The 12307-nt window shown below is 43.9% G+C and overlaps 1 protein-coding gene across 1 annotated transcript; it reads left to right on the top strand.

Moving 5' to 3' along the window:
• Positions 1–450: 450 nt before the first annotated feature.
• Positions 451–1230, top strand: LOC121837652. Its single transcript, XM_042293349.1, has one exon. It carries the CDS (start codon positions 451–453, stop codon positions 1228–1230), a length of 780 nt encoding a protein of 259 aa, XP_042149283.1.
• Positions 1231–12307: the final 11077 nt, after the last annotated feature.

Raw genomic sequence — 12307 nt, 5'->3', positions numbered from 1 at the left:
CCTCAAGAACTGCACTAAAAATGTTCGACTTTTTGTGGAGCATTCTAATTTTCCCCTTTGTGTGGCGAATTAGGATACTTAAATTTTTATTTAAGATCAGTTAGTTATATCATTAGGACGTACACATTTCCAATGCGAAATTCATTGTGTTTTATCTGACATCCAAATGTTGTATGTACTACTTTGCTCAGCAATGAATCATGCATAGAACTAGCCTTAGTCTTGACTTGAAAATGGGTATAGTAGACAATTAGTATACTGCTTCTTGGGTTTAAAATAGTGATGTCTTAAATATGTGCAACTGTACTATTTCGATTCTAGGTCACCCATCCTGAAAAGCCTTGGGCAAGGAGATGTGGTTTTCTGGGGTACGAGTCTATGAAGACGTCGGAGCACCTATTTCAGGATCTTTGCTGCGTGACTGCAACAGTGTTTACCGTCCTGCTCAACATGCTCCCTGAGCAACGGTACCGTTCGTCAGATGTGACCAAAGAGGACAGATTGGTCCTTCTTTTGATGAAATTGAAGTTGGGAATCAGCTTAACAGCACTGGGTGCCATCTTTGGCATAAGGAAGTCGACTGCATCGAGAGTCTTTAGGGTAACACTAGATTGCCTGAGTGTGAAGCTGGCGAACTGGGTGTTTGTGCCTCCTCGACAAACAATCAAGGACACACTCCCAGTGTGCTTTAAGGAGCAGTACCCGAAGTGTACATTCATTATTGATTGTACTGAGGTCCGTACGGAAACGCCTACAGATGCAGAAGCACAGCACTATCTTTACTCACATTATAAAGGGTGCTACACTTTGAAGTGGCTTGTGGCGATCCTGCCGAACGGAATGGTATCGTTTCTTTCAGGGGTCTACGGTGGAAGACATTCAGATTCTTTTATCACTCGTGATTCTGGATGTTTGACCCTCGTGGAGCCAGGCGATGTCGTCATGTGCGACAAAGGCTTTCCTGCCATAAAAACAACCGTGGCGGAAGAGGGAGCTATCCTCGTGATGCCGCCATTCAATGTGGGAGGAGGGCAACTGTCTAAGCAAGACATGGAAGACACTTTAACTATTGCACAAGTGAGAGTCCATGTTGAAAGAGCTATCCAAAGGCTCAAGCTTCACAACGTTTTAACGAATCGTGTCCCACTTTCTTTGATCCCGCACATGGAGAAGGTGATGAAGGTGTGCGGCGGGCTAGTGAATATGCAGAGCCCAATCATTAGGACCTGAATGAATGTTGACTGTTTTGGGCTAGATCAGGGCAGTGTTTCAAAACTTTGTCTTAAAAACATGAAATAAAGTGGACTGTTATTGCTTTCAACATGTATTCAGTTTATTGGTATCACAGTACTTCTAGAGGGCCCCATAATATTATGCTTCCAACTCTCCCAGCAGGATCACCTGGGCTATGCTGGCACCGAGCCACCATTTGGTCAGTTTGTTCGTAGGCTACATGCTGGCAGTATTCGTTTGTACAAAGAATGTTCCCCCTGGCAACAATACAAGCAGAGTTCTACGAGTGAGTGTTGAAAAACAGCAGGTTCCCGGAGGCATAGATTGTAGCTGAAGTGGGTAAAAAGGTCAAATTTAAGTGGTCTCGCAAAGTTCCTGGAGCAAGAAAGAAAAATAAAAAAATTCTAGCTTTGGAACAATCTTTGCAAGAAGGCTCATGTCTCTGTTCACGAAAATCTTCTTGGTCTGCTTGGGGCTCCAAACAAAAAAAACTGCTCGACTCAAGTTCAAAATGTAAAGTTGAAGCTGCAATTGCGTGTAGTAGCTGTGCGACTTTTTCACAACCAGCTTGCCAGCTTCACGATCCAGGAAGTCGACACAGATCTTCTTGGTAACCTTGTCAACAATGGGTGCAAACTCGCACCTTGCTGGACACTTGATCTCGACGACCAATGTGTGGCCCCGGTACCTCATCAGTCCGTCGGGGCTACAAGCGAGCCATGGTTGCTCTGGCAGTGCAACGAGTCCAGTCTGAAAAATAGATCAATTTGGTTTTGACTACCTTGCACTCGAATCAAGTAGAAGCGATAGATGACTGATCAATGCAAGTGCGCTGTAAAAGTGAAACGAAATAATTACGACCGCTCCTTCAACTTTGTTATAACGAGGTTTTACTGTAGTTTGTATTCAACTGTAGTGTTATACTCTTTTGTTTCAATTATTCAATAACAGCAATCACACAAACCCTCTAGAAATAGGAGGCCCTTCTTATTATTTTATAGGACAATTGCATGACATAATGTTAAAAAGGCTCATTTCACACCAACTAAAACAGGATTCCAGTGGCCTGAACAAGTTTTTTTTTTTCCATTATGTGAAAATGTACATTAGGGGTAAGCAGCTCCTAAATCAATGCTGCTGTGTGTGTTCAGATCTATTGATTCTAGGCACCAGGTCTCTCATGTTTTTATTGCAGATATTTTTAATCTGACTTAATCTTTAATCTGGCTACACAAATTACAACTGATCTGCTTTTGCAGGTCATTATCCTGCGACGATTTGGCACAAAACGACCTGCAGGCATTTTGGTGTACTGACATCTTGGATGGAACACACTTGAGTAATAGTCAGCTTTAAAATTTGTCATTTGGCTGTACATCGGCCTATTCAACACAATGTGTCTGTCATGCACCGTTTGGTGCACTTGGTATGGCAGAGCCGGTCCGCTGGATCTTGATGTGTTGTGTCGTTATGAGAGGTGCCCGAGAGATAACATAAGTTTATATTTTTTGCTACACGTACCTCAAGGATCGGAGTTTGCAGTTTGTTCTCCAGCACCTTCCGAGCCCGGGGTTCATTTCGGAGACCTTCATGCAGTTAAAAAAAATGCAAAAACACTCAAAAGGAAAACTTGATGAGCAAAAAAAGAACAGGAGCGTAAAAAAAAAAAAAAAACGTTTGTGGCAGCTGGTGTTCGTCATGCCATGCATGTATTTGTGATTAATTCATTGTTTCGGCAGCAACTTCAAGCTTTAGATATTATGTAACTTAGAGACACCTTTGTCAATAAGACACCGAGCTTTAGTACCATATCGAGTTGCGGCAGTTGAAAAAGGTTTATTGTTGGCCATCTGCCTTGCCAAGTCCTCGAATGGCTTGATCCTTGTGCGAACTGAGTGGGCGTTAGAGCTTGTGATCCTGAACTTCCGTTCTTCGTGCCATCTGTAATGAAAACGAGGAAAGAAATTGGTTTGACACAAAGTGACTATACCTAAATAAGTGTTCTTCACAGGAAGTTAGTATAAGTGCTAACATGCCACAGTTTGCATATGAAGGGATGAGGAAATTGTAAGCAGCCATGCTCATTTTCACCTCAAGAACCGTTGTAAGAAAGTCCTCATCCCCGTGGAGCACTACTAATTTTCCCTAGTATGTGGTGGATTGAGATACTTTTATGTGCATATAAGGTATGTTATTTGTTTTCTTAAAATATGTTTTTAAAACTTAGAAGCACAATGTTTTTTTTCCTCTGACGACCATATTTTGTATAAACTACTTCATGCTGCGTATGAACTATGCGCAAAATGCACTTTTTTCTTTAAGTGAAACTGGGTATAAGTATTCAAATACTATGCCTCTCCTCCATGCATGCTGGGCAGCAGTCGAGGTGTCAAATCAGGTTTTGTACAGTTAAGGCAAGTGTAATAACACATGAGATAACTACTGTGCTCGACATCTTTCAAGCATGAGGGTATATCGTCAATTTCAAGGTGTTGCTTTTCTAGAACAAGGAATAAATGGTTTTCATTAAATTTGAAAGTATATTAGTGAGGATACAGATTTTATATTAAAAAGTCTCTTTTCTTCAAAAGGTATGAAATAAACATGCACTCCAACTTGCCTAACATTTTTTGACTGGCCACGGGTGGTCATTGCGATGTTAACCACATCATCAGCCAGGACCACTTCGGTGTTGTAAACACTCTTTGCCTCGCACGTGAGGTGCTTCATGAAGTCCTTAGTAACTTGGTATGTTCTCTGTGTTTTAGTGTCAATCACAATGTGAGTAAAATGGAAGAGTGTCCTGCCGACACCCATGCCTTCAAGAAGGCTGGCAAGATCCTCCTTTTCTATCAAGTCGGAGACTCTCGACAAGACGTTGTCCAGCACTGACTTGGCCTCCCGCTCAACCTCTGTTGTTTCCATGGCTCTTAAGATGCTGCTGAGGGGACAATTTACTTGTGGATAGCACGCCATGACGGTGGCAGGTGACTCCGGGGTTGTGTTCTTGTGACACATGAGGGGCCCGGCTGAAAGAGAAAATTTCATTGAGGTGCCGTGGTAGCTGCAAAGAAATTGTCACTGGTAGCTGTTACATATTGTATTTCTTTTATATTCAAAGCGTGTAGTTAATATACATGAAGTGTTATAATTTTTCAACTAATCCTAGACAATAAAAACAGGACACTAGAACATTTCTGAATCACGTAAGTGAATAATTGGTAGTTTTAAAATAAAATTAACATATAAAACATCTTTTTTTTCTTTTTTAAAGGGAAAGAAGTAACCCATATCCTTGTGACATGAGTTCTATAAGTCTCTCCAACCCCCTGGACAGCAAAAAATGGGATTTTATGCAAGAACCTATATGTAGTTACCTGCTTCATAGTTGAAATTACGATCCTTGTGCCACTTTCACAAAAATGTGACATTGCTGCCGCAACTATAAGTATATCGGCGCTTCCTCGTTTTACTAATGAAGGCACGAGGGGGTTGTCGCATGTAGAATCAAGATTGAAGGGTATCTCTTCACGTGCGCGCATTGTTCATGTGTGTCGCGGCGCTCGGTGCACGTTTTCGCTTCTGTGATTCAACCTGTTCAGAATACCTGGGAATAGATCAGAGATGGTCTTCTTCACGTCCCGCTTGGGTTTTTTTGATGGCTTGCCCCACTGCTGCGGTCTGCCCGTACACGTCTCGTCTGTGGCCTCGTTCAGAAATGCGCAAACAGCCGCGGCGTGTTTACAACAGCCGGTAACACCGGCTTTGCACGAGCACCTGCCGGAGTTCACGCTGCGTGAGCGGCTGCAGAGCTGTACGCGAAAAGAGAATTTAGTAACCTCAGTCTAATACCCTAGTTACACGGGAGCTTTCAACTGCCATTGAGTCAACGACAGTTGACTCAATCGCGATCGGCCGGAGTTACACGGCGGCGCCAACTGTCATTGAGCCGCTAATGAAAGTTGAGTTCAACTGAGCTCCCCTACCTCAGTTCAACTGAACGGACTTCCCCAACTGAGGTAAAATGGCGCCTGTCCGCGGGACCGCTGCCGCCGACCATCGTTTCCGAGGTACTTACTGTTTCGGAATGCAGGGGGAGGCGTCTAAAAAGAATCGTAGCAGCAAAATATCCGGGAAGGAATAGCTTTAGGCGTCCGAGCTGCCGCTAAAACGATCCCGGCTAGCCGGCAAGCCACCAAACGAGCGAAGATGGCGGCGGGACCAGCTGTGTGAATGGACAGATAGTAATAGGTGCACCCATCGTAGCGGGTGGTAGCTAGCTCCACCTAGCCTAAAATATACGCAACTTAGCCCTGAATCTGCTTTTGTACTGATGTAAACGCCGCTAAAAAGCAACAAAGTATTGAACATAATGTACGATATACTTATAGTAAATAAAATATGTTTCTCCGAGTAGATTACTTTAACAATTAGACTGATCACGTGGCACAATAACTAGTTTCGTTTTAGCTTCAACTGGGTTCTAGAGAGCCGTGTAGCACCATCTCAGTTCAGTTCAGTTCAATCACAGTTGGGGCCGGTAACTGTGATTGAACTCAACGACAGTTCAAAGCGCCCGTGTAACTAGGGTATAAGTTAACTCAGACTACATTGGCCAGGAGCGAGCAAAACTAGTTACCTTGAGGCGAACGTCGTAGACTACATTGTCTTGCACCTGAGAGACGCACTTGGCGTTCAATAAATGTTCGTCCTCGCCGATCACTTCCTCCACCGCGAACACATGGCGCACAAGTAATCTTCCCTTTCTGAGGTTCGCCTCCCTAAAAAACTGCTCAAGGTTCTCTACGGGAAGAAAGCCGCAGTAGAATTTTAGCACGTTCGCCGCCATTGCAACCGGACTTGTACTGCTACCGAGGGCGAATTTGCGCCACGGCGCGGCGCCACTGGTATCGCTCCAGCGCGCCCCCTGGCCCAGCCGAACGATCGCATAGCATCCACGCACAGAATGCACATGTGACATTAACAGCAGCAGCATGTGACGCATCGTCATTCATTCCACTTGCTACGTGACTGAACACAACGCTGCTCCTCCTTGAGAATTAACACGCATGAGAACTATTACGCTAAGACTCAATGCCCGACCCGAGTCAGACATGAATCGTTTGAGATAAAACTATTCGATTCGTCAAATCTGAGCTAGTATAAACATTATTATTCTGCGTCAAATTATCAACGCCGAAAACATAAGCCCTAACCGCCGTTTACTTGGTGCAACCGACAGGATTCCCAGAATTCACAACAACAACGAAAAAATCAGTGACCACACATTTACTTTGGGCCCCAACAACGGAAACGCACCAGAACTGAAGATCTGCATGACACATCATTCTAAACTGGGCACGACAAAACAGGTGGGTGACAATGCAACGGCAGTCGATTTGCTGTCGGTCATCGTCAAAGAACAATAACGAAGTGCCAACATCAATAGTTTGTGTCCACCGAACGAGGGACAGTCCGCCCCGCACACAATTCCCACATTTGAGGAAGAATGTCTATGCATAGCGTAAGGGCTGGTCGCTCTCAGAAACTGGACACCAAGCATCACGAGACTCCATTTTGCAACACGATACTTAAAAAAGTTGCGATGGTCGCGGCACGCAGAAGAAAATGTTGCTGAATGAAAGTGGCTTGGATAAAACACGAATATTGTCAACAGCCATCAAGCTAATAGTACAGAAAAAGGCACAGCCATGTAAGCAACGCATACCCGCACATGCTACATTGGCGCAAAGAACAACAGCAAGATTTGCGGATTACAAAGTGAAGTGATTTCAGAGCATCTATTTTTTCGAACTCGGGCATCTCAGCTGTTGCAGCTTCGGCGCATTGAATATCAGTGGCAGCACAGGACGTATGATCACAAGACGGCGTTTGGGGCCAGCAAGACCGTGGGGTCAGTCAACGTCTCCACTCGACCAACTAGAACACTGACGTGCCGGGAGCTGGAGCGTCACCTGAGACCAAGGAGCACAGGCACCATGACTGAAAGCCTAATACGAGACCGACGCAAAAAGAACTTCGTATGGAACCGCCAGATAATATTCAATCATTATGTAATCAAGTGGAAATAAACATATTTTATTTACTAAGCAAATCGTTATTATGTTCGCACTCCAGACTTTACAACTTCTAAGTCAACACCATCAAGAATCGTGCTTTCTGTATGCGGTCGAGCTTTCGAGGACACTCTCTCTCTCTGACTTCCCAATCTGACTGGATGGGAAAAACCAGGCTGGCGGTGTAGGCAGACTTGTTGCATGGGGGCTGCACTCCTTCCACGCGTCTCATGAACACGTTGTGCACCCAGATGCGGATCTAAGTGATGTGAAAGTGTTATATTTACTCATATATTTCCTCCAAGGGTCTTCTTAGGCATTGCAGATATGAAACTTAAAACCACATACATAATATAATAACATCACAGTACACTGAAATTAATGAGCACAAAACAGGCAGAGCTACTGAAACAAACGTTACACTTGTAAGAAATAATTATTTCTGTAAATGATTAGTCATTAGCAGGAAGATCTATTTTAATAGTATGCGATCATGCTGTGTATAGGCATCGCTATATAGCAGGACAATCCATATACATATGACAGTAGACCCTTTGCGAAATCCTATAAAACAAGTCTGACGTTCGCCATTTTTTCGCCGTCAAGCATGTGGACCAACCCGCCCACGTCGAACGCTCGCGCGGCACTTGTGTCTATTGGGTACTGAGCCGAGTCCGCACTGGGTACTGCCACAAGATTCTTGTCAAATAAATGCCCAGGGGGCATCCGCAAATTATGATAGAATAAAAACACAAGACACTTAGGCACTTCTTATGAGTTGTGAACGCGAAAGCATAAATGTCCCCCCCCCCCCCCCCCCCCCCCTTCGGGCCTCCGGCCAAGTCTGACAAGCGACACAAGAGGGAGGAGAGAGGGCCTGACACGTGACCCAAGAGGGGAGAGAGAGGGGCTGCCGAGCGCGCGCCAGCCTCTCTTTAGTTGCTCGTTTTTCGCGGTCACAAAAAAACGCTCGCATTAGTTGCCCGTCCTCTGCGGTCACAGACAACGCCGGTGGCGCTTTATGGAAAAGTTAATGCTTTCGCATTAAAATAATTGGCGCCGCAACTACTATGCTCCGTTTGACAATCATTTGCCGAACGGCGAAGGATACAGTCTCAGTGTGCCAACCTACGCGTCGGAGAGAGGCAATATATTGTCACAAATGACAGGCAGACGGACGGTTAATGCAGTAGAAAACTAAACGCTTAATAGGGTCGAACTTGTGCCCAAAACAAAGACAGACGTACGGGCGTCGTGGACGTCGAAGGAAACGTGGCAACTGGATCAAGCCCTGGCGACTGACTGCCTCCAGCTCGCCACGCGGAGCCATTATGTACACGCGTGGGCTTCTAAAACTGTCGGCGTAGAAGGTTCGGCGCGTAGAGCATTCGGACCTCGAACAATCAACAGGGTTCTCGAATTTACCAGAACGCGACATTTACAGAAATAACAAAAATGTACGTCCGCTCTCAGGAATTGAACCTCGGCCCTTTTGTGATCCAAGCACGAGAACCGTTCGGCCACGTTCGCGCTTGCTCGGGGACGCGCATGGTAATATCGTCGAAGTGCTCTCGTCCTGCAGAGTTGTCACATACCTCCACTCCATCGCTCCGATTGGCTCGAGGGGGCTGTAGTATTTGCTCTTTGCCAAATTGGGGTGAAGCGAAGCATCGGTGGCAGGCACTTACGAAAAAAAGTCTCAACGAAACTAAAGAAACAAAACAAAAACGCATTACCCATTTTGCTACAAGGCTGCTTCCTTGGGACTAATTTTCTTCACAAGGGACGAACAGAAATACAAGTTATTGTGATCGGGTTATTAGAAAAAGGAAATAATCGAGCGACTGATCTTCTGAATCCTCGATGAAATAAATTATGGCTGCAATAAATCCTACAAAAAAAAAAGTAAAAAATGTGCAGTTCATTTTATAGTTATCCAGAGGTGAAACTAAGTATCATTTTGCAAAAAGACTGCGTCTGGGGTCCCGTTTTCCAACAGCGGCCGGATTTCACAGAGCTTATTCCCGGCAACATCGCAGCCACTCAACACTGAAATTTACTAAGGAATGGCACCAAGACAAAACATGCTTACCAATTCCAATATTAAGGTCTGCTCTTTATGTAGAAGGTCCACTTCTAAACATGTTCGGTGCAAAGGGCTGTGGGAGCAGGACTGTGGAATCGTAAGCATGCAGTTCTTCATATTTCGCTAAATCGTCTACACTCTGGTATCACAGTCCTTCACCTTCAGCTAGATATCACAATTTGTCACGGTGGTTCTTGCCACCACACGGGGCAATATTTTCTGCATACTCAACTGAACGGACGTGGGCAAAATTTAACGTGATCGCTTGACGGTTTAAACACCTGCCTAGGTCGCAACAAGACCAACATAACAGACAAAATGCCCGCACTAGCACATATGAACAGCCTCTTCCATTAACCGCATGTGACATTTCATTTCATTTCATTTCATTTATTTATCCTTAAGGGCCCGGGTGGGGCATTACATAAGGGGGGGGGGGGGGAGTAGACGAGAACTAAAATACACTTTGACACTTGAAAACGACAAAAATAGGAAAAGGAGAGAGTCAAAATAACAATAGTAAAAAACACAAAGTACTGATCTGGTTTAGTCGGGAATGGTTAGTGGTTGTGTAAAGAGACTTCCTGGCGAAACCTTATTGGGTCAGTGATGACTACAATGTCGTCGGGAAGGGAGTTCCAGATGGCTATTGCATGAGGGAAAAAGGAAGTGTTGAAGGCAAGCGTTTTGCCTGCAATACGCTTGATGCATTGACTGTGATTAAGGCGTGATGATACTCGGCCTGGAGGAGCAAGAGGGGTGGTATGGGAGTATGGATAGTTATAGTAGAACTTATGCAATAAACATAACCGAGAGTTCAATCTTCGACTGGACAGTAAGGGTAGTTCTAGAGTTTCTTTAAGTTGGGTTACACTGATGTCATGAGTATAAGCTGATGCGATGAATCGGGCTGCGCGGGTTTGTATGCGTTCCAGGTTATCAGAGAGGTAAGCTTGAGAAGGGTGCCAGATGGATGACGCATATTCAAGCTTTGGTCGAACGAATGTTATGTATGCAAGTTTCTTAAGGTGACTGGGCGCGGACTTTAAATTACGTTTCAGGTATCCAAGTGTGCGTGATGCCTCAGCTATAATATTATCGACATGTAGAACCCAAGAAAGCGTTGAGGTTAAATTCACTCCTAAGTACTTATATGAAGTTGAAGTATTAATTGGGGTGCCGCCGAGTGAATATAAATACGTATCTGTAGATTTTCTCCGGGTAAACGAAACTACTTTACACTTGTCCAGGTTCAGAGGCATAAGCCATTCTTCACACCAGGTATTAATTTGTGTTAGGTCGTCCTGCAATATGAGATAATCTGAATCATTTGTGAGTGGGCGATATATCACGCAATCATCGGCGAATAGCCTAATTTTCGAAAGGATGTCATGAGGAAGGTCGTTTATGTATATTAAGAATAGTAGTGGGGAGAGTCCTGCACCCTGGGGAACTCCTGATGCTACTTTACCAAGAGGTGATTTGTGATTATTAGCCAATGTGAACTGAACTCTTGAGGTGAGAAAATCCTGAATCCAAGCGATGATGGTCGAATCAATACCAAGAACTGAAAGCTTTATGAGTAGATGACGATGCGGAACACGGTCGAAGGCCTTCGCGAAGTCGAGAAATATTACATCTGTTTGGTAATTATTATTCATGTTAACAAGAAGGTCATGAGTAAACTCTGCAAGTTGGGTTTCACACGAGAGACCTTTACGGAAACCGTGCTGGAGTGGGTAGAAAAAATTAATCGAGTTAAGGTGACTTATTATGTTCGAGCTGATTATATGCTCTAATAGTTTAGAAGGAACGCTTGTTAAAGAAATGGGGCGATAATTAGATACAAGTGATCGATCACCACTTTTATGGACGGGGATGATTTTTCCAATTTTCCAGTCTTTTGGGCTTTGGCGATCTGAGAGTGATTGGGAGAAAATTAGTGATAGATACTCACTTGAAACAATATTGGTGCTTTTAAGGATTTTGGTGCTGATGTTATCCATGCCAGCAGATGATGATAGTTTTAGTTTGTCAATTAAGGCACTTATTCCAGTAGATGAAATGACAATAGGTGGCATGATGGCACTAGACAATGAACAGGGAGATGCTACTTCGCCAAGGCCTCCGTCCGTGAAAACAGAAATGAAAAAGTCATTTAAGGCTGTCGCGCTTTCGTTCTCAACGATGGGATCTTTATTGCTGTCTGTCAACGACAAAGATTGGGAGTGATATTTAGGTGACAGGAGTTGCCAGAATCGGGTTGGGTTAGAACGAAGAATGGAAGGCATGTCGGAAGATAAAAACTTTTCCTTGGCCCGTTTAATATTTTTTGCATATTCCTTTGAAAGTTGACTGTGTGTGTCCCAGTCTTGAACGTGACCAGTGCGCTTAGCTTTGCGATACATACGTTTCTTTTTGTTTCGTAGTATTTTTAGTGTCTTATCAAACCAGGGGTGGTTCCCGTCGGATTTAATAAGGACTGTTGGTATAAAAATGTTGATGAGACTGTTTATTTTATTTCGAAAAAGGTTCCAGTTTTCTTCAACAGATCTGGAATAAAAGTTCCTGCTGAAGTTTGTGTAAAAAGTTTGTAGTTCATTATTGATGGATTCAAAATCTCCTTTATTGTAATCTTTAATGAATTTTTGAGTTGGCATTTTCCGAATAATAGGTAATGACATATTCATGCTTAAGAGTTGATGGTCGCTTAATCCTGGTGAATGAATAATGTTTCGAATATACTCGGGAGTAGTAGAAAAGACGAGGTCAAGCGTATTTTCGAGTCTTGTTGGACAACTAACTACTTGAGTGAGGGTGAAGTCGAGCGTGAGATCAAGAAATTTTTTTGATTCATTTATGGCACTTTTGTTCGTCACCGTGAGTGAGGACCAGTTAATGCTTGGAAAGT

The sequence above is a fragment of the Ixodes scapularis genome, unplaced genomic scaffold (assembly GCF_016920785.2).
Source record: "Ixodes scapularis isolate PalLabHiFi unplaced genomic scaffold, ASM1692078v2 PGA_scaffold4__175_contigs__length_147842914, whole genome shotgun sequence".
NCBI classification, from domain to species: Eukaryota; Metazoa; Arthropoda; class Arachnida; order Ixodida; family Ixodidae; genus Ixodes; species Ixodes scapularis.
The sequence above is the reverse complement of the archived record's forward strand: the minus strand, read 5'-3'. Positions and strand labels throughout refer to the sequence as shown.

Bases quoted from the DNA above. Each gene is read 5' to 3' on its own strand.
- LOC121837652 (XM_042293349.1), top strand. From the start codon at position 451: ATGCTCCCTGAGCAACGGTACCGTTCGTCAGATGTGACCAAAGAGGAC.